Raw genomic sequence first — 26698 nt, 5'->3', positions numbered from 1 at the left:
AGGCCGGCAATAACACTTAAATACATTAAGTCACACCCTTGGTAACAAATAACACTCTCTCATGTGTGGCCAAAAAATGTCTATCACATATAAAGCTTAATTTGCCTAAAATCCACACATGATAATAGTGTGTACCATTGAAGCATATTATGTCAACTATTACAACACATTATGAAGATAACCGTAACCATATGGTACACATGCCGGTAGTACAGGGTGTAAAAGGTTAATATGCCAAGGGGAGTCCGGAGACTATCCTGCATGTGGGGTCACTCCTGGGAGCCAGGAGTTATGCCCATAATTTGCCGGCAGAGATCCAAATGGTCTACAACATATGAGACTTACATAGCCTATATAACACAAAGGGTTAGCAATGCAACATCACAGCATATTAAAACAGTGGCTGCGGACGAGTAGTACACACACCAACAGTAATAATACTAGACAGGGTTAATAACCAGGGAAGGTCCGAGGGCTTTCCCTCACATGATGTCATTCCTATAAATCAGGAGTCATACCCCAGACTGCTGGATAAAGTCCGATGTATAGGCTTAGGAAGTGCACTGGTGGTCCAGGGTCGTGGTCCCCAAGTTGCCCGACGTACGTTTCGATGGAAGTAATCTTATTCTTCTTCAGGGGTGAGGGGTGCCATGGTGTGCAGTCCAAACTTGCCGGTTTTTAAATGGAGGCGCCAATTTGCCGTGCCCGGAAATCACGCAGCGGCGCATGCGCAGATCCATCCAGCAGATCTCGCGTGAAGAGACGCCGTCAAACCAAACTGCGCACGCGCGGGAGCGGGGACGCGTCACCATAGCTCCCGCGCGTGCGCGAGGTACCAGACAGCGGCAACAGCACGGAGGTGAGCAGAGGACCTGGGCATGCGCACATGAATGCCGGGGACGGACAGGTCAAATGCAATGATGGTAAACATTTGCTTTGCAATTAAAGGGGCACCACACAAAAGGTTTATTCCAAAGTGTCCGTGTGCTTATATGAAAATTTTGCCTATAAATAAGGGGAAAACCAAATACAAAAACCAGCATTAGAAAAGTAGGACGCGAGATCTGCTGGATGGATCTGCGCATGCGCCGCTGCGTGATTTCCGGGCACGGCAAATTGGCGCCTCCATTTAAAAACCGGCAAGTTTGGACTGCACACCATGGCACCCCTCACCCCTGAAGAAGAATAAGATTACTTCCATCGAAACGTACGTCGGGCAACTTGGGGACCACGACCCTGGACCACCAGTGCACTTCCTAAGCCTATACATCGGACTTTATCCAGCAGTCTGGGGTATGACTCCTGATTTATAGGAATGACATCATGTGAGGGAAAGCCCTCGGACCTTCCCTGGTTATTAACCCTGTCTAGTATTATTACTGTTGGTGTGTGTACTACTCGTCCGCAGCCACTGTTTTAATATGCTGTGATGTTGCATTGCTAACCCTTTGTGTTATATAGGCTATGTAAGTCTCATATGTTGTAGACCATTTGGATCTCTGCCGGCAAATTATGGGCATAACTCCTGGCTCCCAGGAGTGACCCCACATGCAGGATAGTCTCCGGACTCCCCTTGGCATATTAACCTTTTACACCCTGTACTACCGGCATGTGTACCATATGGTTACGGTTATCTTCATAATGTGTTGTAATAGTTGACATAATATGCTTCAATGGTACACACTATTATCATGTGTGGATTTTAGGCAAATTAAGCTTTATATGTGATAGACATTTTTTGGCCACACATGAGAGAGTGTTATTTGTTACCAAGGGTGTGACTTAATGTATTTAAGTGTTATTGCCGGCCTGTGTGCCATGTGGTCACATCTTTTTGTCATATTACTGTTGTAATGTTATACACTGTCATCATATGCGGCTTCTATGCTATTTAAAGTCTCATATGTGGCTGACATACCACATCACTGCTCCATATGAGTTAGTGTTATCATTTACACAGAATATCTAAGTGTACATACGCATTTGACTGTTTCTATGACTGCGATCTAGTCCTTACATGGATGCAAACCCTGGTGTGGTCCAGGTTCTTATATATTTTATTAATGCTCACAAGTCCTGTCACCTTCACCCTTAATAAATATGTACTTTTTGCACTTTAAAAACTCGTCTGTTCTCCTTGTTTATGCTGCCATGATCAAGCCTGGACTTAGTGGCGGCGATCCGCCACCATTAACTCCTTGTATTACCCTGACTGCCACAGCATCACGGCAGCAGGAAGAGCTGGGGACACTCCGGTACTGCCGCATAATGGATGCAACAGTCCCGGGGCAGCTGCGGCTGATATTCTCGACTGCGGGAGGTGGGAGGGAGGCGGGGGACATTAACCCTGCCCCTTTCCCTCCCCAGCCTGAGAATACCGGGCCGCCGCTGTGTGCTTACCTCGGCTGGATGGTAAATATACAGCGGAGCCCACGTGCTTTGTTTTCTATATTTCCGTTTGATTTCTATGTGTGTTCTATGTGTCTGTGTCTGTGTTCTATGTCTGTGATGTCTGTGTGTGTCTGTGATCTGTGTGTGTTTACTCTCTGCTCCGCTTCCTCTTCCTGTCATAATGACATCACTTCCCTGCAAAACCGCAGGCAAGCGATGTACATTATCGCAGGTAAACTGTGAAATACCGCAGGGAATAACGCAGGAAAATGCAGTGAACCGCACAGAATTTGCTTCCTGCGTTATTCCCTGCGGGATTTCACGATTACATGGCAGTCAATGGAGTGAAATCCCGCAGCGACGTGCGGAATATAGTTGACATGCAATTGTTTTTGCTGCGGGAATCCCGCAGCAAAACATGCAGCTGTCAAAATCCGCCTAGTGCGCACAGGATTTTTTTTTCCCCCTAGGTTTTGCTGGTGATTCACTGCAGAGATGTTATGAACATTTTCTGCAGCGAAACATGCAGCAAATCTGCAGAAAATCTGCGGCAAAATCCGGTAAGTGCGCACAGGGCCCAAAGGTTCCCCTGATACATACTGAATGGTGCATGATTTGAGAGCTGTCAATGCTGTCACTGAGAGTGTAACATCTATTGTTCCAAACCCACATACCTTACTGTCACAAATCCCAGGGACCTCCAAAAATGTTTTACAGTAATTGATGTGGCAAATGCATTTTTCTCTGTGCCTCTACATCCTGACTGTCAGTATCTTTTTGCCTTCACACATGAGGGGAAACAGTACATGTGGACAGTCCTCCCGCAAGGAGGAATGAATTCACCTACCATTTATTCTACAGCTATGGCAGGAATTCTGGAGCAGTGGCAACCGCCTCATCCACAGGTTACGCTATTGCAGTACGTGGATGACCTTTTGCTCTGCTGTCCAGACCAGACGTCCTGCAGGGAAGCCACAATTTCTTTGCTGTGTTTTCTGGCAGAGAATGGTTGCAAAGTTTCACGTGAAAAATTACAGTACTGTAAGCAAAAGGTAACATTTTTGGGTCACTGTATCTCTGAAGGTACAAGACACCTGACTGAGGAGAGAAAACAAGCAGTCCAAAATCTCTCCTTACCCAGGTCCCACCAGCAACTGCGCACCTTTTTTGTGATTAGTGTCATAGTGCAGGCCTTGTATAAGGTCTGCCTCGCAAATGATGCAACCCCTCTATGATTGTCTGTCATCTGACCCCTTTGGCCTCACTCAAGAAGCTATTGATTCCTTCCATTCCCTTAAACTACTCATTGTATCTGCCCCGGCCTTGGGTATTCCAAATTACGATCAACCATTTTTCTTGTTTTGCACAGAACAGTGAGGGCTTGCGACAGCCGTCCTCACACAGTAACATGGTGACACACAAAGACCAATAGCTTACCACTCAGCGCGATTGGACCCAGTTGTCAGAGGGTCTCCCACGTGTGTCCGTGCTGTAGCGGCTGCTGCAGTACTGCTAGGGAAAGATTGTGAGATCACATTGACATTTCCCTTAACAATTTACTCCCCGCATGACATCCATGCTATACTTGTGCAAGTCCAACTGAAACACCTGTCTATGGCCAGACAGCTCAGACTTGAATGTGCCCTTCTGATTCCAGAGTATGTCTCCCTCAAGAGGTGTAATGTTCTGAATCCGGCCACCCTTTTGCCAGTAGATTCAGAAAAGGGGGAATTGGTGACAATGGTAGCAAGTGAGGATGAATACTTTGACATGATGCACGAACATGACTGCATAGAGCTGATGAGTCAGGAGACAGCAGGTTTTCCACATGTCTATGATACACCTATTACTAATGCAGATTTTGAGTTTTTTGTAGATGGCTCCAGATACCACCTGGATGGGAGATTCTACACTGGATATGCAGTAGTATCCTCACATGAGGTAATCCGAGTTGAACCACTCCCGCTGCACATGTCCGCGCAGGAGGCGGAACTAACAGCGCTCATTGAGGCGTGTAGAGCAGGATCAGGTAGGAAAATTAATGTTTATTCAGACTCAAATTATGGATTTGGGATCTGTCATGATTTTGGCCCTATTTGGAGAAGTAGAGCTTTTCTTACGTCAGCTGGTAAGCCTATTAAAAATGCAGAATTGGTAAAATGGTTAATGGAGGCACTGATGTTACCAGTCCAGGTTGGCATCATTAAGGTGAAAGCACACACAAAAGGTGACTCACTGGAGGTAGCGGGCAATAGAAGGGCGGATGCGGTTGCGAAAGCAGCGGCAAAGAGGCCTAGGGATCAGAGGATAGTGGCAGGGAGCCAGCAAGTCCCAGCCACAGTGAGTCTGGATGTCCTGAAATCCCTCCAGCATCAGGCTGCCCAAACAGAGAAGGAACACTGGTTGAAAATGGGAGCTAGGCTGAACTCTAATGGAGTATGGGAAAGTAAGGATAAGTTGTGTTTACCAAGGTCCCTGTTCCCTATGATGGCACAAGCAACACATGGCGCCACTCACGCCTCAAAAAGTCACATGTGTAACCAGGTGAATACCTTCTGGATCGCTCCTGGCTTCTGTTACATAGCCTCCAAACACATACAGTCCTGCATTATCTGCACACAACACAACCTAGGTAAAACAGTAAAAGTCCCTAAGAAAGCAACACCCAGACCGCTCTACCCGTTTCAAGACTACATATAGACTACATACAACTACCCAAGGTAGGAGTGTATGAATATGTCCTGGTATGTGTAGATCTCTTCTCAGGATGGGTTGAGGCCTATCCAGTAAAATGTGCAAATGCTAAAACAAGTGCAGATAAACTGATGAAGGAACTAGTCTGTAGGTATGGCATCCCAGAAGCCATAGAAAGTGATAGGGGTACGCACTTCACTGGAGAAATAATGAGGGAAATTATGCAGGCCCTGGGAATAGAGCAGGCATCCCATACCCCTTATCATCCACAGAGCAGTGGAAAAGTAGAGAGATTAAACGGGACACTTAAACTAAAAATTCAAAAGGCCATGGCAGAGACAGGAAAGAATTGGGTAGAGTGCTTATCCCTGGCACTCTTTTCAGTCAGACACACTCCAAAAATAGAAAGACAGGCTTGTCTCCTTTTGAAGTCCTTTTTGGTAGTGCCCCAAAAACAGGTCTGTACTTTCCACAAGTGTTACAGCTGCAACACGGTACTATGGCAGCCTATGTCCAGGCCTTACAGGAAAGACTTAAAGGGAACGTGTCAGCAGATATTTCGCCCAAAACCTAAAAGATTCCCCCTCTGCAGCTCCTGTGCTGCCTTCTAGAAAGGTGCCTGTTGTTATTGTGCCCCATGTGAAACCAAAATAAAGACTTTATAAAGTCTTACCTTTTTGTATGGCAATCTTTTTTATAGTCACGGGGGCGGGCTTTCTGGCGTCCGTCTTTCTCCCTCCTGGTCCTGTATACCGTCCCCCATAGCTCCTTTCCATACCTGATCATGCCGCCCAGTGCTCCAGCGGTCCCCGCGCATGCCCAGTATGCCCCAAATTTCTGCTGACACTTTCCCTTTAATGTGGTGCATAAATATGTCTTTTCATCCATTCCAGATCCCAATGCAAGTGCAGATGTGCATCAGCTGAATCCAGGTGATTGGGTGGTCGTGCGCAGACACGTGAGAAGGAGCCTAGATCCACGCTTTGATGGCCCATTCCAAGTCCAACTGACCACATCCACCTCAGTGAAACTTGAGGGAAAGCCCACCTGGATCCACGCCAGTCACTGTAAAAAGGTCACTCCACCAGCAGAATGACAGTTTTGCTAATTATCCTGCTGGGAGTACCAGGATTGCTGCACCCAACAAAGACACTGAACAACCTTTTAAATATGGACTGGGACAATAAACTTATTCGCCACCATATTTCTCTTACTAAGGACATGGAAGGAGAAAATCCAAAGGACTGTTGGATCTGCACACACAGTCTTATTTCTTCAAAGACTATGTCATATTAAGCCTTACTTCTGGAACCACAGGAGGTATTGATTTTGGTGTTTTTTGTATACACAATGAAACCTGGACTCAATCTAGATTTTTGGGAGAAGATGTACCTCGTGATGTATCTGCTACATTGACTATAGTTGGATGGGTCACTAAACCCTGGTTCCAGCTAAATATCACACGGCCTGATGGATACTCGTGGTGGATGGAATACCATTCAGACAAGGGCATAATTGCCAAAATAAAGACTAAGATTCCTCATTCGGCCCCATTCCCTATGATGGATTATGGTTCAGTCTTCAATACAATGGTGTTGGAAATTGTGGAAAAGACAATAACTGTTTCTATATACATACACATGACTTAACCAAGGACAATGAGACAGTATATCAGAAGGGTATTGAGGGCTGTACATCAACATTTACTAGAAGGACAATGAGGGGGGAGTGGGGTAAATGTATCTCTGGGATGACCGGAAAACAAATGAACAATACGTGGTGTGCTCATAAAGTCATGAAGGGGCTTCTGAATCTGCTTTATTGTGTGCGAAGTCAAACTCACTTTTGTATTTTCCCAGAGGGAGTGTTTTTGGTTTGTGGAAATCGTGCTCACAAGTGGGTGAGCCCTGACATGAGAGGGGTTTGCACACTTGCCAGACTAACAACAGACACTTTCAGCGACGGGGGACGGGGACTGGAGGGGTGAGGAGATTTTTGCCACACCGGTGACCGGGGGAGGACTTTCATCTCCCATCTGACATATTTGATCATGCCAGATGGGATAAGAATCATTTTTTTACCGGCGCGACATTAACTTTCACGTCGTCGCTGTTACACGGTTTGTAACGGCGATCACGTGAATGGGGACCGGAAAAAACAACTCTGATCGTCATCTCCAGGGTCTCAGCTACCCCCGGTAGCTGAAATCCCGGAGATTTTCTGACCCTGGGGGGTGCTATACCCTTTTTTCCGACCGCCGTTAAAAAGCGGCGGATCGGAAGAAGTACTCTTAATTACCGCCGTTAAAAGGCGTATCGGCGGTCGTTAAGGGGTTAAACAGCAAACACAAAAATATAACAATAATAAAGTGCAATGCAGTGCGGAGTCCTTTAACCCTTTCCATAACTCCCTTCGGTGTCACTTGGATGCCGTTTTTTCAGCCGGTTTCATCATTTTTGTTGTTGTATTCACATCCGGGCTCCGCACTGCAGTGTATTATATTGTTTTTATTTTTGTAGATAAAAACCTGTAAAAAGAGGAAAAAAACAGAAAACATAATTCCTGAATAAGAAACCGACTTCAGCATCATCATAGCAACAAAGAAAAGACGACAGAAACATGAAAATAAAGGAGAGAAAATAATAGAGACCCTGCACCTACCTCCTCCTGCAGAGCCGCACACTAGATATATAATACCCTGCACCTACCTCCACCTGCAGAGCCGCACACTAGATATATAATACCCTGCACCTACCTCCTCCTGCAGAGCCGCACACTAGATATATAATACCCTGCACCTACCTCCACCTGCAGAGCCGCACACTAGATATATAATACCCTGCACCTACCTCCACCTGCAGAGCCGCACACTAGATATATAATACCCTGCACCTACCTCCACCTGCAGAGCCGCACACTAGATATATAATACCCTGCACCTACCTCCACCTGCAGAGCCGCACACTAGATATATAATACCCTGCACCTACCTCCACCTGCAGAGCCGCACACTAGATATATAATACCCTGCACCTACCTCCACCTGCAGAGCCGCACACTAGATATATAATACCCTGCACCTACCTCCACCTGCAGAGCCGCACACTAGATATATAATACCCTGCACCTACCTCCTCCTGCAGAGCCGCACACTAGATATATAATACCCTGCACCTACCTCCTCCTGCAGAGCCGCACACTAGATATATAATAACCCGCACCTACCTCCACCTGCAGAGCCGCACACTAGATATATAATACCCCGCACCTACCTCCACCTGCAGAGCCGCACACTAGATATATAATACCCCGCACCTACCTCCACCTGCAGAGCCGCACACTAGATATATAATACCCTGCACCTACCTCCACCTGCAGAGCCGCACACTAGATATATAATACCCTGCACCTACCTCCACCTGCAGAGCCGCACACTAGATATATAATACCCTGCACCTACCTCCACCTGCAGAGCCGCACACAGATATATAATACCCTGCACCTACCTCCACCTGCAGAGCCGCACACTAGATATATAATACCCTGCACCTACCTCCACCTGCAGAGCCGCACACTAGATATATAATACCCTGCACCTACCTCCTCCTGCAGAGCCGCACACTAGATATATAATACCCTGCACCTACCTCCTCCTGCAGAGCCGCACACTAGATATATAATACCCTGCACCTACCTCCACCTGCAGAGCCGCACACTAGATATATAATACCCTGCACCTACCTCCACCTGCAGAGCCGCACACTAGATATATAATACCCTGCACCTACCTCCACCTGCAGAGCCGCACACTAGATATATAATAACCTGCACCTACCTCCTCCTGCAGAGCCGCACACTAGATATATAATACCCTGCACCTACCTCCACCTGCAGAGCCGCACACTAGATATATAATACCCTGCACCTACCTCCACCTGCAGAGCCGCACACTAGATATATAATACCCTGCACCTACCTCCACCTGCAGAGCCGCACACTAGATATATAATACCCTGCACCTACCTCCACCTGCAGAGCCGCACACTAGATATATAATACCCTGCACCTACCTCCACCTGCAGAGCCGCACACTAGATATATAATACCCTGCACCTACCTCCACCTGCAGAGCCGCACACTAGATATATAATACCCTGCACCTACCTCCACCTGCAGAGCCGCACACTAGATATATAATACCCTGCACCTACCTCCACCTGCAGAGCCGCACACTAGATATATAATACCCTGCACCTACCTCCACCTGCAGAGCCGCACACTAGATATATAATACCCTGCACCTACCTCCACCTGCAGAGCCGCACACTAGATATATAATACCCTGCACCTACCTCCACCTGCAGAGCCGCACACTAGATATATAATACCCTGCACCTACCTCCACCTGCAGAGCCGCACACTAGATATATAATACCCTGCACCTACCTCCTCCTGCAGAGCCGCACACTAGATATATAATACCCTGCACCTACCTCCACCTGCAGAGCCGCACACCGGATATATGGCTGCTCTGTGCTTACAGGACCTGTGATGATGTCACATGGAGGGGAGGAGTCAGGGGTCACATGATCAGCTCCTCAGTGTATGCAGGACTCTGCTGTGCTGGGTGTCATGGTGCTGGGTGAGGGGAGGTTATGTCAGGGGGTCACAGTGAGGTAATGGAGGCTGTATGTAGACAGGACACATCCTGGAAGCCGTGGACGGACATGGAGCAGATATCCTGGAAATCCAGGGATGAGCAGTGAAGTCTGAGGGGGCAGTGGCCACAGCTGTTTCTAGAATGTTCCAGAACTATTTACCCCGGCCACAGTAAGCGAGGGTCACTGAGCTTGTGAGGGGCAGTAAAGTCTGAGGGGGCCGGAAAGTGCATAGTTTACCCACAATATCATAGTGTGACACAGGAGCAGAGTTTGGAGTTTTCCTTACAAGTTTCCCATTGGTTTTTCTTTGTTTTTTGCTTTTATCTGCACTGTTTATCCCCATTTAATAGCGGCTCCATGGACAATGCTACCAGGTGTGTGTCTTGTCAGATGTGTGCCTGCCTTGAGCAGCCGTTGGAGGGTGAATATGTCTGCACTCGATGTCAGCGTGTTACATATTTGGAAGCCCAGGTAACTGATCTAAATATACAGCTCACAACACTCAGGGGCATTGCAAACCTGGAGAGGAGTTTAGAGCTCACTGAGTGGCTCTGGCCGGGACCAGTGCTATGGAGGAGGGGAAGGTCAGGACCCAGAGGTAGGTAGCTGGGTAACAGAAGAAGAGGTAGGGGGAAAAGTGTCAGGGAGCCTAGTCCTGATCCGGCACAACCTAGATAATATGCCTGTGTGGCGGATATTAGGAATGAAGGGCCAGGACTAGGATCTCTACAGCAGGACATTGCTACTAGCAACCAGGAAAACGACTGCTGTAGGAAGGAGGGAAATAGGAGTGCAGCAAAGCCCAGACAGATGTTGGTGGTAGAGGACTCTATAATTAGGCGGACAGACAGGGTAATCTGTCGCCGAGACCGTGAATGCCGAACAGTGTGTTGTCTGCCGGGTGCTCGGGTTCGGCATATTGCGCGTCGGATAGACAGATTGCTGGGTGGGGCTGCGGAAAACCCAGAGGTGATGGTGCACATTGGTACTAATGACAAGATTAGAGGCAGGTGCATGATTACAGGAAACTAGGAGAGAAGCTGAAGTCCAGGACCTCCGAGGTGCTGTTTTCAGAAATACTATCGGTGCCACGAGCGTCACTACAAAGACAATGGGAGCTTAGGGAGATAAATATGTAGCTTACAAATTGGTGCAGATAGGAAGGGTTCAGGTTCATGGAGAACTGGGCTGACTTCTCAGTCGCTTACAGGCTCTACGGTAGGGACGGGCTGCACCTCAATGGGGAGGGTCCAGCTGTGCTGGGGGAGAAAATGGTCAGACGGATGGAGGAGCTTTTAAACTAGGATCTGGGGGGAGGGAGGGTAGTGGAGCAAATAAGGGGATAAATAGAGCAGAAAAAGATAGTGAGACTGTAGGGGTCAATGAAGGATTAGGGGGGCTGGGACATGCAAGGAAAGTAGGGAGGCAAGGAGTAAAGAATGCGTTAATAGTATTAAATGTTTACTGGCAAATGCAAGAAGTCTTTCAAACAAAATGAATGAATTGGAGACTCTTATGTCATCCATGGATTATGATGTGGTGGGCATTGTTAAAGAATGAATCTGGATTACAAGATGAGATTATTATTATTATTAGTATTATTAGTTTGAATTTTCTACACCTATTATAGAATAACATCTAGACATGTGTGAAGGCCATAGTCAGTGTAATGTGCCTTTAGATATAAAATGATATATTAGGTACTGGTACATTGCACAATGAACCAGTCCTTATCTCTGAGAGAGTCCCCTGATGCACATGGCTCTGCATGTTCCACATTACATAAATTGATATTAAAAAGGTCCCTAGATTATGTAAGAACAAGATAAAGACCATCTTGGAGCATGCAGCATGCCAGGAATATCATCTTGCCATCCATTTGAATCAGGTGGTCTCTGATTTATGTAATACTAGCTGTAGTACCCGGGCATTGCCTGGGATAGTAACTGTCTCTCTGTCTCTCTCCCAGTCTCTGTCTGTTTATCGCTGTTTGTCTCTCTGTCTCTTTCCTTGTCTATCTGTGTGTATGTCACTGTCTGTCTGTTTCTATCTGTCTGTATTTGTATCAGTCTATCTGTCTCCATCTCTGTATCTGTCTCTCTATCTCTGTGTCTGTCTTTCTGTCTCTCTTTTTCCCCGTCTGTCTCTTTGCCCGTCTGTCTCTTTGCCCGGTTGTCTCTTTGCCCGCCTGTCTTTGCCCAGCTTTCTCTTTGCCCAGCTGTGTCTTTCCAGGGCTGTGTCTTTCCAGGGCTGCCTCTTTCCCATCTGTCTCTTTCCCCATCTGTCTCTTTCCAGGTCTGTCGCTTTGCCCGTCTGTCTCTTTGCCCGTCTGTCTCTTTGCCCGTCTGTCTCTTTGCCCGTCTGTCTCTTTGCCCGTCTGTCTCTTTGCCCGTCTGTCTCTTTGCCCGTCTGTCTCTTTCCCGGTCTGTCTCTTTCCCGGTCTGTCTCTTTCCCGGTCTGTCTCTTTCCCGGTCTGTCTCTTTCCAAGTCTGTCTCTTTGCCCAGCTGTCTCTTTGCCCAGCTGTCTCTTTGCCCAGCTGTCTTTTTGCCCGTCTGTCTTTTTGCTAGTCTGTCTCTTTGCGCGGCTGTCTTTGTCCCCGATTGTCTCTTTCCAGGGCTGTCTCTTTGCCCATCTGTCTCTTTGCTCGTCTGTCTCTTTGCTCGTCTGTCTCTTTGCTCGTCTGTCTCTTTGCTCGTCTGTCTCATCCCCCGTCTGTCTCTTTGCCCGTCTGTCTCTTTGCCCGTCTGTCTCTTTGCCCGTCTGTCTCTTTGCCCATCTGTCTCTTTGCCCGTCTGTCTCTTTCCCTGTCTGTCTCTTTCCCTGTCTGTCTCTTTCCCTGTCTGTCTCTTTCCCAGTCTGTCTCTTTCCCTGTCTGTCTCTTTGCCCGTCTGTCTCTTTGCCCGTCTGTCTCTTTGCCCGTCTGTCTCTTTGCCCGTCTGTCTCTTTGCCCGTCTGTCTCTTTGCCCGTCTGTCTCTTTGCCCGTCTGTCTCTTTGCCCGTCTGTCTCTTTGCCCGTCTGTCTCTTTGCCCGTCTGTCTCTTTGCCCGTCTGTCTCTTTGCCCGTCTGTCTCTTTGCCCGTCTGTCTCTTTGCCCGTCTGTCTCTTTCATGTTCTGTCTCTTTGCCCGTCTGTCTCTTTGCCCGTCTGTCTCTTTGCCCGTCTGTCTCTTTGCCCGTCTGTCTCTTTGCCCGTCTGTCTCTTTGCCCGTCTGTCTGTTTGCCCGTCTGTCTGTTTGCCCGTCTGTCTCTTTGCCCGTCTGTCTTTTTGCTAGTCTGTCTCTTTGCCCGGCTGTCTTTGTCCCCGATTGTCTCTTTGCCCGTCTGTCTCTTTGCCCGTCTGTCTCTTTGCCCGTCTGTCTCTTTGCCCGTCTGTCTCTTTGCCCGGCTGTCTCTTTGCTCGTCTGTCTCTTTGCTCGTCTGTCTCTTTGCCCGGCTGTCTCTTTGCCCGGCTGTCTCTTTGCCCGGCTGTCTCTTTGCCCGGCTGTCTCTTTGCCCGGCTGTCTCTTTGCCCGGCTGTCTCTTTGCCCGGCTGTCTCTTTCCAGGGCTATCTCTTTGCCCGTCTGTCTCTTTGCCCGGCTGTCTCTTTGCCCATCTGTCTCTTTGCCCATCTGTCTCTTTGCCCATCTGTCTCTTTGCCCATCTGTCTCTTTCCAGGGCTGTCTCTTTCCAGGGCTGTCTCTTTCCAGGGCTGTCTCTGTCTGTCTCTATCTCTCTGTCTCTTTATCCGTCTGTCTCTGTCTGTCTCTTTCCACGTCTGTCTCTGTCTGTCTGTCTCTCTCTCTCTCTCTTTCTGTCTTTCTATATCAGTCTTCCCACCGACATCTTTTTACCTCACACATAAGCTTCTTATACTAACAGTTTATTTTGTTCCTATAGCAACCACTATTCAGTTTAATGGAGGCAAGATTTAGAGTAACTGTAAAGCGCGGAGTTAAATTTTCCTGCCCAAACATAGTCTATGACGTTCCCTAAGTCACATGGAGTGACTGTGCAAAATTTCGTGATTGTAAATGCGACGGTGCGGATTCCTTTAGCGGACATACATACAGTGCTGGCCAAAAGTATTGGCACCCCTGCAATTCTGTCAGATAATACTCAGTTTCTTCTTGAAAATGATTGCAAATTCTTTGGTATTATCTTCATTTATTTTGCTTGCAATGAAAAAACACAAAAGAGAATGAAACAAAAATCAAATCATTGATCATTTCACACAAAACTCCAAAAATGGGCCAGACAAAAGTATTGGCACCCTTAGCCTAATACTTGGTTGCACAACCTTTAGCCAAAATCACTGCAAACAACCGCTTCCGGTAACCATTAATGAGTTTCTTACAATGCTCTGCAGGAATTTTAGACCATTCTTCTTTGGCAAACTGCTCCAGGTCCCTGAGATTTGAAGGGTGCCTTCTCCAAACTGCCATTTTGAGATCTCTCCACAGGTGTTCTTTGGGATTCAGGTCTGGACTCATTGCTGGCCACTTTAGTAGTCTCCAGTACTTTCTCTCAAACCATTTTCTAGTGCTTTTTGAAGTGTGTTTTGGGTCATTGTCCTGCTGGAAGACCCATGACCTCTGAGGGAGACCCAACTTTCTCACACTGGGCCCTACGTTATGCTGCAAAATTTGTTGGTAGTCTTCAGACTTCATAATGCCATGCACACGGTCAAGCAGTCCAGTGCCAGAGGCAGCAAAGCAACCCCAAAACATCAGGGAACCTCTGCCATGTTTGACTGTAGGAACCGTGTTTTTTTCTTTGAATGCCTCTTTTTTTCCCTGTAACCTCTATGTTGATGGCTTTTCCCAAAAAGCTCTACTTTTGTCTCATCTGGCCAGAGAACATTCTTCCAAAACGTTTTAGGCTTTCTCAGGTAAGTTTTGGCAAACTCTAGCCTGGCCTTTTTATGTCTCGGGGTATGAAGTGGGGTTTTCCTGGGTATCCTACCATACAGTCCCTTTTCATTCAGACGCCGACGGATAGTACGGGTTGAGACTGTGTACCCTCGGACTGCAGGGCAGCTTGAACTTGTTTGGATGTTAGTCGAGGTTCTTTATCCACCATCCGCATAATCTTGCGTTGAAATCTCTCGTCAATTTTGCTTTTCCTTCCACATCTAGGGAGGTTAGCCACAGTGCCATGGGCTTTAAACTTCTTGATGACACTGCGCAAGTAGACACAGGAATTTTCAGGTCTTTGGAGATGGACTTGTAGCCTTGAGATTGCTCATGCTTCCTCACAATTTGGATTCTCAAGTCCTCAGACAGTTCTTTGGTCTTCTTTCTTTTCTACATGCTCAATGTGGTGCACACAAGGACACAGGACAGAGGTTGAGTCAACTTTAATCCAAGTCAACTGGCTGCAAGTGTGATTTAGTTATTGCCAACACCTGTTAGGTGCCACAGGTAAGTTACAGGTGCTGTTAATTACACAAATCAGAGAAGCATCACATGATTTTTCAAACAGTGCCAATACTTTTGTCCACCCCTTTTTATGTTTGGTGTGGAATTATATCCAATTTGGCTTTTTGACAATTTTTTTTTTTTCATTGAAGACAAATTAAATGAAGATAATAATACCAAAGAATTTGTGATTACAATCATTTTCAAGAAAAAACTGAGTATTATCTGACAGAATTGCAGAGGTGCCAATACTTTTGGCCAGCACTGTACACACATACACTCAGCTTTATATATTAGATTTCACATGAACCAATCAGTAAAAATGATAAACAGGGGTGTAACCAATCATTATGTAATAGTGTTGGGATTGACCAATGAATGTTGGTGTACATTGACTTACATGTTAGAGCTTTGCAATAAATGACACCGTCATCTGTCATTGCTGACTTCCTCCCGCCAGCTAAGCATTCATTGGGCACGTGGCTCGTGGCTTTGCTAATTTCCATAACAGTTTTTGGTGGAAAATTGCGGCCTCACAACATCTCCCCCCACGGGAACAAGACTGGACGCAGGACAAAAGGTGGTAAGTAACCCCTTGTGTTACTGACTGCCTCCTGTGCTGTCCCTGTGGTTTGGAGGGTGTCGTGCAGGCATCCTGCTGCCTAGTACCCAATGAGTGTTGCTTTATATGTGCTATTGTCTGTAGGCGTATGAGTCTGTGAGTGTGTGTAATAAGACTCTTACGGGGAGGCTGACAGAAGTGACCCTGTATACAGGGGTCCAACTGTGAGAAAGGAGAAGGGGCCCTGTATACAGTGGTCTAACCGTGAGAAAGTTAGGGCCCCTGGGATGTTGCGAGCTGATCCATGTGAGGCGCCTCCAGCCACGGACTGTTACCTGTTTGTTTTTGTCTATACCTAGGGACACCCGCGGAGATTGATGAGTATAGCAGTTGAAACTGAGGGTCTGAAACTCTAACATTCATGTGTAAAGACCTACCCGGACCCTGGCACGATTTGATAGACCAGGTCTGTCGCTCTTTGAGCTTGATAGACTAACTCAGAGGCGACTGAGGTGAGTATAAGATCTAGATACGCATCACTATAGGCAGGGAACGGCCGTACACCATTTGAGGCTTCCGTTCAGAAGGGACGGAGCTGCTGGGTACGAGCCAGGGACTTTATGGTTTCTGTGTGTGGTAACCTTATAACTTTGTGTGATTGTAAAAAAAAATTGCAACAAGTGAAGACTGATTGCAATGTCTGGAACTGACGTTTTGACTGACTGGCAGTTTTGCTGACAGGTTGTGATTTCTTGTATGTGTGTATGTGGATGACCTGCCATTTGTGATGAGCACTGTCGGCTTGGTGTGAACACCGGTATGTTGTGTGACTTTGTAAAGACCGCTCTCACATCCTGGCTACTCACACTGACTGTCCCAGCCTCATGTTTGATAGTGGCCAAATTTGTGACTTTGAAAGCCCTGAACGCTGCCGACTTTTACAGCAAGACACTATCATCTATGTGCAAGCAGACGCTGGACGTCCTGCAACTAACCTTTCTCATCTTGCAATGTCCTGCTCTTGCTCACATTCTCAGAGAAACTGACATATTATGCATACTGACATATTTTTGAGATGATGAATTTGTTTTTCCTGATCGCTAGTATTTGCATCTATAGTACTGATTTGGACGTTATTAGCCTGCCTTTTTTGATGTATGCAGTAAAGGGTTAATACCTTGTTTATCCAGGATAGGGGAGCCGTCTGTCCCTGACGCGCGGCCGTGTGTGTCTGTTTGCAAGCATGGTTACAACAGCATCCTTAGCAGCGGAGACCTGGACTTACTCACTGACGTCACAGGAAGTTTTCTTCCCTCCTATCTCCACTGTGGACGCCGGGTGGGTGAATGCCTCTGCACTCAGAACACCGGCCGTGCGCAGTAACAGCTGGGCGTGATGTGGTGTGATGGGGCTTACACGGGAGGCTTATAAGGCTGCACATCTCCACACTTTTTTATCTGTCCCCCGAAGAAGCGTTGAGACGTGAAACACGTGTCGGGACGCTGGTCCCCACGCGCACCCCTGGTCCTATAATTACTAAATATGGGTGAGTTTTTACATTGTAATTTGACTGTTTTGACATGGCTATTTATCTAGGGCAATTTTCTGCACCTCCCTTTTTACTCTGCCTTGTATACAGCATGACTTACCCATCCTATTATTAAAACATCTATCCAGGGGCACGTGGGGTCTTTTCTATTTCCCCTCTGCACTTTATATACCCGTTGATCTTTGTTTGTTTGTCTGATTTATATTATCTTGAAGCATTGTTATAATAAATATTTATATTGCATGAATTTTGGCTTTATGAGATGGTTTTTCACTAGCTAGCAAAATTTAAAGACTTCTCTCTTTTGTTCTGTGTTCTGATGTTCCTTGAAGTTGTTGCTTGACACGTGATATGAGATTCATGTCAGGTCCCTGTTTTCTTGTTCTCTATAATTTATTACTGTGTTTTTTCACAGCCTCTTCACAGGGTCCTATGGATCATAAGGCCCACGAAAAAACGTGGGCCTCACAATTGGATCGGGTATTTGAAACGGAGGGGCGTGATGTACATGTTTTGGGTTCCAGATCCGCTCTGGACCATATGAATAGCATGAAGTCATTAAATAAAAAAAAAACGCCTCTGGTGGAATGTGGCATTTACGAGGAGGTACTTGGAGCGAGGCTTGATTACAAGGGGACTACGTATGAGGGTTTTTCCCTCCTTTACAGTCTCCGATGATTCTTTCAAAAAACGATGGGAAGCAGCAGCATCAACTTGCTCAAAAACGTTTATGCGGCTCCTTATTGAAATCAACGAGACCTCAATTAAGGAGGTGGAGAGCAACATTACTGAGACCCAAACACAGTTATCTTTAGAATTGTCACCTGATGAGTTAACTAAATTTAATCAATAATTGGAGAATGAATTTACGAAGTGGGAAAAAGAAATTCTGAGTACTAAGACCAGAAAGTATCAATGCGATGTGTCAGATTACAAACATGGTCAAGTATACTGGTGGCGAGGTGCTTCACTCAGCAAAAAAAAGAAACATCATGCATCATCAATGTCAATATCTGCATCATCTGCTTCTTCATTGGATGAGGAGGGTGTAGCAGACAATATTGGATCTCTATGACCTAACACGACAGCTGCCCATGCAAAAAATAGATTTAAAACCCCTGGTAGTGTCCGTGGTGCTCCTCCTCCTCCATCTAGTAAAAAAGATGGGAACACAGGTCGTGAGGTAATTTATCTAAACATCAATTAACCAGCTCCCAGATTGAAGTTCTTCAACTGGGTTTGACTTTTGTTCCCCAATCTAATTTTGATTTATTTTCAGTAATTAAGGACCTCAACCTGTTCCTGCGGAAATTGATACTACATAAATTGCATACTAAAAAGGATCCGGGTACATCTAGTATGTCCGCATTGGAGCAGGAAGCTTTGGAGGCCCTGGAAGAGCTGGAGGAGGAGTCCACTGGCCACTCGTCAGGTCATTTTCCTCGACATGTTATGCCTAAATCTACCACATTTCCCCCCTTGTCACTATGCCCACCAATTCAGATATTTGGTGAGTTAGTTACTAGGGACCTTAAACAGCTTTCCTTGAGTGATGCTTGAGTGGTGGAACCAATAATCTATCTAACCAACAAAAGAGGGCCCTCAGGGAATTACAAAATCTAGTGGGAGTTGTTATTAAACCAGCAGACAAGGGGGAAAATGTGGTGGTATGGCCAGTGGTACTTTATGAGAGGGAAGCATGGAGGCAGCTCAAGAACCGTGAATTCTATGAACCCCTCTCTATGAATCAAATGAAGGCATTTACACAGGAGCTTGAAACGATATTGATGAGAGCATTTGAAGCAGGCACCATCCCCAAAAAAATCTTAGATGGACTCTTTGTCAGGTCGCCGGTGACACCTACATTCTACCTCCTCCCGAAAATTCACAAGAATCCTGAGGTACCCCCAGGACGCCCTATAGTGTCTGGCATAGGAGGGTTGTGTGATGTCGTATGCAAATTTATTGAACATTACTTGCACCCATTGGTGGAGACGTTACCCTCTGTGAGGCAGTGACAGGGGTAATATTTGAAGACCGCTATGTGTCCCCCAGAATGTGTCTGGAAACGCTCTGAGTTTGCTATAGCTATTACGGGGAGTATAGCACAAAGGGTAACAGGGAGACAGATCCCTCCTCCCAGTCCAGGTTTTGTAGCAATCCTCATGTCCAGAATTTTCGTTTAAATCTGGCAAAGCACATCAGGGTGTGTCTCAGTTGAGAGCCAGGCTTGATGAAGCTACCACATGCTGTGTGAGCTGAGCTGGTTCTGTGTGGAGTGAACACAGGCCAAGAGTGTGAGCCTAGGAGAACCTTAACAAGACCCCTGCGGTTAACGGGGTCCTAAGGTAACAAGACTTTTTATACCAAGGATTTGTCTATATGCACCGGCTGTGCTCCGGAAGAGACTTTGATTGTGGGAAATTGGATCTATTTATGCTGCAACAATAAATAGACTGTTGGTGTGAACACGCTGCTGCCTCACGTTTTTGCCCAAGCAACGCCGCTACCTCACACCTCTAACAGAGGCTCCACGGACTCTTTTGATTTAAACCCTAGATTAGTAATGGGAGGGGTTTATGAGACCCCCATCACTACAAAGTAAGTGAAAAGAAATAAACACAAACAGCCAAAAGATCCTTTGTTTGAAATAAAATACAAAAAACACCCTTTCACCCATTTATTAATGCCCAAAACACCCCTGCAGGTTTGATGTAATGCACTTGAGATCCCATGACGAATCCAGCTCTGCTAAATCTGAAGATCACAGTGAGTGATGCTGTGTATTCAAAAAACGTTTTATTTTCACAGTTCTACATGTTTCAGAGACATCTCCGTCTCCTTCTTCAGGAAAAAAGAAATCGTGATTTCTTTTTTCCTGAAGAAGGAGACGGAGATGTCTCTGAAACGCGTAGAACTGTGCAAATAAAAAGAAGTTTTTGAATACACAGCATCTGTGGTTTTCAGCGCGAGATTAAACCTGTTTGTCATTTCTAACCTATATGTGACTTTACAAGTAGCAGAGCTAGAATTAACGTGGAACCTTGTGTGGATCACATCGAACATGCATAGGTGTATTGGGGGTTAATAATGTGGTGAAAGAGGGTGTCTGCTACATACACGTTGTGCACATACGGCTCTGCTACATACACGTCATGCACCCACAGCTGAGCTCTGTAGACGCCGTACACATGCGGCTCTGCTCTATATACATCGTACACACATATTCAGCGACCTGTGGTCAAGACCGATCAGGTCCAAACGTCTTAATTTTAAAGACCCTCAACACATTTTCTCTTAACCCGACATCAATAAAGAATTCAGTATAGCAAAGATTGAAATAAGAGTGTGCAGGGGTCACATACATACGCGACAGGGGTCACATACATACGCGACAGGGGTCACATACATACGCGACAGGGGTCACATACATACACAACAGTGCATTACTATAACCGTCCACTGGCTCCTCATCTCACCCAGTGTGTGCACACCAATACAGTGGTACCTCGCTTAACGAGTAACCCAGTTAACGAGAATTTCGCTTAACAAGCAAAGCTTTCTGTAAATTTGTAACCCGGTTTACGAGAAAGCTTTGCTTTGCGAGCAAAATCCTCACCGCACACACTTCCGGTTCCGTACATCCACCGCGCTCTGACCCGCACTTGCAGTCCACACAAACACACACAAGTACGCACAAAACACACACAACCACACACGCGCATATAGTATTATGCTCACCTTACCTTCCGTTCCACCGCCGGCCTCATGGTTCTTGTAGTTCCCGGGTACATCGCGACGTGCTCGCGGCGAACTACAAGTACCATGAGGCCGGCGGTGGAACGGAAGGTAAGGTGAGCATATAATATGTGTACCTTCCGTTTCATCGCCGGTCTCCTGGGTCCTGTAGTTCGACGCTCCGCTCAACTCCAGGCTGTGCATCGGCATCCATAGCAACAAAGCAGGAACTTCCTGGTTCCTGTCACCGCGACTTAAAGGCAGCGCGCTGGCCAATCAGAGGCAAGGGGCTCTGCCTTTGACGTCAGCGCTCTGGCACGAAGTTCCTCTCTCGTCGTTATGGTAACCCATTACACGGCCCGCACCGGAGAACAGCAAGTCCGAGGAGAACGGCGATGGAACGGAAGGTAAGGTGAGCATAATATGTGCGTGCTTGTGTATTTGTTTGTGTGTGTTTGTGTGAAGCCCCGCAAGTATTGTGTCGGTGCATTACCTTCAGGGACTCCACGCAGCTGGATCCTGTCACAGGTAGGAAATCTTCTATCTAGGATTGTCGTGACGCCACTCTCAGAATTGCGGTCAGTGGGGACCGCCACTGCAGATTAAGGGGCGCCTGGGGCTGATGGTGGGTGCAGTCAGTTGTAATAGCCTCCTGAGAGTGAGGCAAGCCCCAGGGCCCTATGTAGGTGTGTAGAACCACAAGGCGCAGAATAACTCAACACAAGCAGGATGTCTTTCAGGGGTTTTACTCACGGAAGGTGGCAGGGTGAGTAACCCGGGCGTAGCTGGGATGAACCAGGCTGGAACCAGGCGTCCTTCAGGCTGACTGATGAGGGTGGCTACCGACTCGCCTTCCTTAGCCCTTTACGTTTTGGGGTAACCCCGACTTTTAGTCCCTATGGGGGTCACCCAGGGAAGTTGCTGGGGCCTCTCTCCCCTTCTTTTTGGCCCGTTTGCTTGTAGCCTGGACCAGGACACTCCGGCTGCTTGCCTCCTGTGAACTATGGGCCCTAACTATGGCTACGTGGCTGCGGACTCTGTAGTGTGGTCTTGGGGGTGTAAAGTGCCCCCTCATGCAGGTTTGGCAAAGGAAAGGTGAATCTATCCCTGCACTGGGACCTGCTACCCGTTTGGGCCTGGTAACTCCCTGGCAGTCTCCTTACTTTCCACTCCGTTGCTCTCTCTTTAGCTGTGTGTGGATTTCGGGTAGCACTACTAGGTGACCGTTCTCCCCCGTCGGTAGTCACTGCGCGGACGCTGTTAGACTGCCACAGCTCCAGGGTCTGCTCCTCACGTCTGCTTTCCCTGAGCTGCACACTAAACCGGCTCACTCGTGGGACCTGCACTGCTGCTCCTGTCTGAGCTCCACTTCCATGCTCCTCACTCCTCCACACTCTGCTTCAGACTGCTCCTCTCCTCCTCCTTCCTCTTTTCCCTTTTGTGCCTGCCTACGCCACCTAGCAACCAGGCTCTCTACCACACCCCTTGAGTGGAGATGGAGGCTTCGCTCAGGCTTCGCCCCCTCCTGGGATCCCCAGGGGTCCTCTCAAAGGTACATGTGTGAGACCTGATCACTATGCGCCTGTGTAGTCACACCTCGGTCAGCCTTCTGGATTACCTGTGTTGTACTGTCCCCAGCATGGGTGCAGTACTCAGTGGTGCCTGACCAGGTCAGGGGCGCCACATTTGTGCGTGTGTGGAATGATAAAATAGGGGACCAGGATGGGACATTTAACAAGTTGTGGAACGAATTGTCAGCATTGCAATGATATCCTATGGGAAATCTTGCTTTGCTGAACGAGTAACTTGATTAACAAGCACAGTCCCAGAACAGATTGTTCTCGTTAAGCAAGGTTCCACTGTATAGCACTACAGTTGATATATGGTAGAGTCTAGTTCCCAGTGGCCAGAGGGACCTCTGCTGACGTCACGCCCATGTGACCGGCCTCTTGTGTGGGAGGAGCCTGTAGTTGCCGGCAGTCAGTGAACAGTTGCTGTTTCCAGCCCTGGGTGTGATATAACAGGAGGTAATATCTGATGGAGATTATCACATATGAGCCTCAGGGGGAAATAAAAAGGGATTGTAGGGCAACGTCTCTGGGTGCAATAGTGTGCAGCAGTGGGTGCAATGCTCTATCTGTGGGGGGTGCGATGCTCTGACCGTGGGTGAAGGGGGAGAGAGAGAGGGGGTGCGATGCTCGGCCTGTGGGAAGGGGGTGAGAGAGAGAGGGTGCGATGCTCTGCCTGTGGGAAGGGGGAGAGAGGGTGCGATGCTCTGCCTGTGGGAAGGGGGTGAGAGAGAGAGGGTGGGATGCTCTGCCTGTGGGAAGGGGGAGAGAGGGTGCGATGCTCTGCCTGTGGGAAGGGGGAGAGAGAGGGTGCAATGCTCTGCCTGTGGGAAGGGGGAGAGAGAGAGGGTGCGATTCTCTGCCTGTGGGAAGGGGGAGAGAGGGTGCGATGCTCTGCCTGTGGGAAGGGGGAGAGAGAGAGGGTGGGATGCTCTGCCTGTGGGAAGGGGGAGAGAGGGTGCGATGCTCTGCCTGTGGGAAGGGGGAGAGAGAGGGTGCAATGCTCTGCCTGTGGGAAGGGGGAGAGAGAGGGTGCGATGCTCTGCCTATGGGAAGGGAGAGAGGGGGTGCGATGCTCTGCTTGTGGGAAGGGGGAGGGAGAGAGGGTGTGATGCTCTGCCTGTGGGAAGGGGGAGAGAGAGAGAGGGTGCGATGCTCTGCCTGTGGGAAGGGGGAGAGAGAGAGGGTGCGATGCTCTGCCTGTGGGAAGGGGGAGAGAGAGAGAGAGTGCGATGCTCTGCCTGTGGGGTGGGGGGTCGCAGAGCAGCACCCGGGATCCTTTTCCTCTTTTCCCATTAGAGGCATGGAGCGGGGGGATAGATCCAAGAGGAGGGGATTGGAGCGGTCACTGTATATAAGGGAAGCCCATTGGATATTAAAGCTGGAGCCAGAGATCACAAAGGGCTGAATTCCACAATGATCTGTGACTGATACTGATGGGTTTATTACCAGGTGATTATCAGCGCATTCATTATACACAGTTTATGGGAAATTGTGGCATTATTATTATTATTATTATTACTAATTATTGATCATTTTTCTTTATAGAGTTCGGGGCAATATCGGCTCCACAGAGAATTCTTCCTCATCCACTGAATATGAAGGTTTCATCTATTGGAGAGAATCCCACAAGTGACATAAGAGGATATCTCTGTGTATATTCTCTGCACTGTGTATTATATGGGGTGTACTTATATATTCTCTGTGCTGTGTATTATATGGGGTGTACTTATATAATGTTTGTATTGATGCTTCTCTGTGTATATTCTCTGTACTGTGTATTATATGGGGTGTACTTATGTCTCTGTACTGTGTATTATATGGGGTGTACTTATATTAATGTTTGTATTGATGCTTCTTGTAATCTTCTATTGGTGTAAGTTGTCATTTGCTCGTGTCTTGGTGATTTGATGATTCAGTGACGGTGTTTGTTCCCCTCAGAGGTTGTGTGGGTTTTATAAGTAGCCGCATTCACTTTGATATTGTCATGTAAGAGCAGTCATCTGTGTGATACGCGGTGATGGACAGGGTGTCCTTTTTTTCACATCAAGCTTTTTCACTGTCTTTAATAAAGTTTCTTTTAATTAAGCTGTTGCTGGATTTCCTCTCTTCTATGGGGTCTCATAGACGCTGCCATCACTAATCTAGGACTTAGTGGCAGCTATGGGCTGCTATTAACTCCTTATTACCCCGATTACCACCACACCAGGGCAATCTGGATGATCCAGGTAAAGTGCTGGGATTGTCACATCTAATGGATGCGGTGATCCGGGAGGCTGCAGGCTGATATTTTTAGTCTGGGACGGCAGCCTAATAACCACAGGAATCCCCAGTCTGAGAATACCAGCCACCAGTTGTGAGGCTTTATTTTGGCTGGGTATCAAAATTGAGGGGACTGCACACTGTTATTTATATTACTGTATTATTATACCCATATACCTATTATTAGACCCACCCACCGGCGTCTGATTGGTTGCAGTCAGACAGCTGTCATTCAGCGTGCGGGGCGCATCTGACTTCAACCAATCACAACCACCGGTGAGCGGGGGAAGTTGTGAATATGTATGAGCTTAATGAGCAGCCCGGGAAGAAGAATGAGAGGCCGCGGGAGCAGTGTGACAGCCGCGCCGGTGATCGGTGAGTATGAAGTGCTTGCTCCTACCCCTTTGTATCGGATTCTGGTCCCCATAGACTTTGCATGGGGACCAGCATCTGACCAAACACTGGGGATCAATCCCCCCACTGACCCGTAATCAGCGGGGGATTGATCTGCCAGTCCTCCGAAACACAGGGACAAAACGCAGGAAGAAGTGACATGCTGCTGCTGCTTTTTTCTTCCACAAAAATTGCAAGGAAAAAAGCAACGTGCGCACAGCCTGTCTGAATTCTCATAGACTTTGCTGGGGAAGGCAATGCATGCAGTTTTGGGCAACAAACTGCCCCAAAAACGTGGCAAAATACGCAGCGTGCGCACAGGGCCTAAAGATGGAATTGCTGCTAGTCAACTTCCAAGTCCTGTCACAGTGGCCGGTGCGTAATGTGTGGCAGACGGACAGGAGGTATGAGAACGGCCTCTGACCGCACCACATCCTCAGCTCTTCATTATATTACCTGGCCGGTGTGTAATGTGTGGCAGACGGACAGGAGGTATGAAAACAGCCTCTGACCGCACCACATCCTCAGCTCTTCCTTGTATTACCTGGCCAGTGTGTAATGTGTGGCAGACGGACAGGAGGTTTGAGAACGGCCTCTGACCGCACTCCATCCTTAGCTCTTCATTGTATTACCTGGCCGGTGTGTAATGTGTGGCAGACGGACAGGAGGTGTGAGAACGGCCTCTGACCGCACCACATCCTTAGCTCTTCATTGTATTACCTGGCCAGTGTGTAATGTGTGGCAGACGGACAGGAGGTTTGAGAACGGCCTCTGACCGCACTCCATCCTTAGCTCTTCATTGTATTACCTGGCCAGTGTGTAATGTGTGGCAGACGGACAGGAGGTTTGAGAACGGCCTCTGACCGCACTCCATCCTTAGCTCTTCATTGTATTACCTGGCCGGTGTGTAATGTGTGGCACATGGACAGGAGGTGTGAGAACGGCCTCTGACCGCACCACATCCTCAGCTCTTCATTGTATTACCTGGCCGGTGTGTAATGTGTGGCAGACGGACAGGAGGTGTGAGAACGGCCTCTGACCGCACCACATCCTTAGCTCTTCATTATATTACCTGGCCGGTGTGTAATGTGTGGCAGACGGACAGGAGGTGTGAGAACGGCCTCTGACCGCACCACATCCTTAGCTCTTCATTATATTACCTGGCCGGTGTGTAATGTGTGACAGATGGACAGGAGGTATGAGAACGGCCTCTGACCGCACCACATCCTTAGCTCTTCATTATATTACCTGGCCGGTGTGTAATGTGTGGCAGACGGACAGGAGGTATGAGAACGGCCTCTGACCGCACCACATCCTCAGCTCTTCATTATATTACCTGGCCGGAGTGTAATGTGTGGCAGACGGACAGGAGGTATGAGAACGGCCTCTGACCGCACCACATCCTTAGCTCTTCATTATATTACCTGGCCGGTGTGTAATGTGTGGCAGACGGACAGGAGGTGTGAGAACGGCCTCTGACCAC

At 47.7% G+C, this 26698-nt stretch overlaps 1 protein-coding gene across 1 annotated transcript in view; it reads right to left on the bottom strand.

Moving 5' to 3' along the window:
* Positions 1–26698, bottom strand: part of LOC142259212 (uncharacterized) — a 116058-nt gene that overhangs the window by 45971 nt on the left and 43389 nt on the right. The window contains exon 3 of the mRNA XM_075331702.1: positions 6521–6526. Coding sequence (XP_075187817.1) covers positions 6521–6526 — 6 coding nt within the window. The remainder of the gene's footprint in view (positions 1–6520; positions 6527–26698) is intronic.

This window comes from Anomaloglossus baeobatrachus (assembly GCF_048569485.1).
Source record: "Anomaloglossus baeobatrachus isolate aAnoBae1 chromosome 5 unlocalized genomic scaffold, aAnoBae1.hap1 SUPER_5_unloc_30, whole genome shotgun sequence".
Taxonomy (NCBI): Eukaryota; Metazoa; Chordata; class Amphibia; order Anura; family Aromobatidae; genus Anomaloglossus; species Anomaloglossus baeobatrachus.
This window is presented reverse-complemented; position numbering and strand designations above follow the sequence as displayed.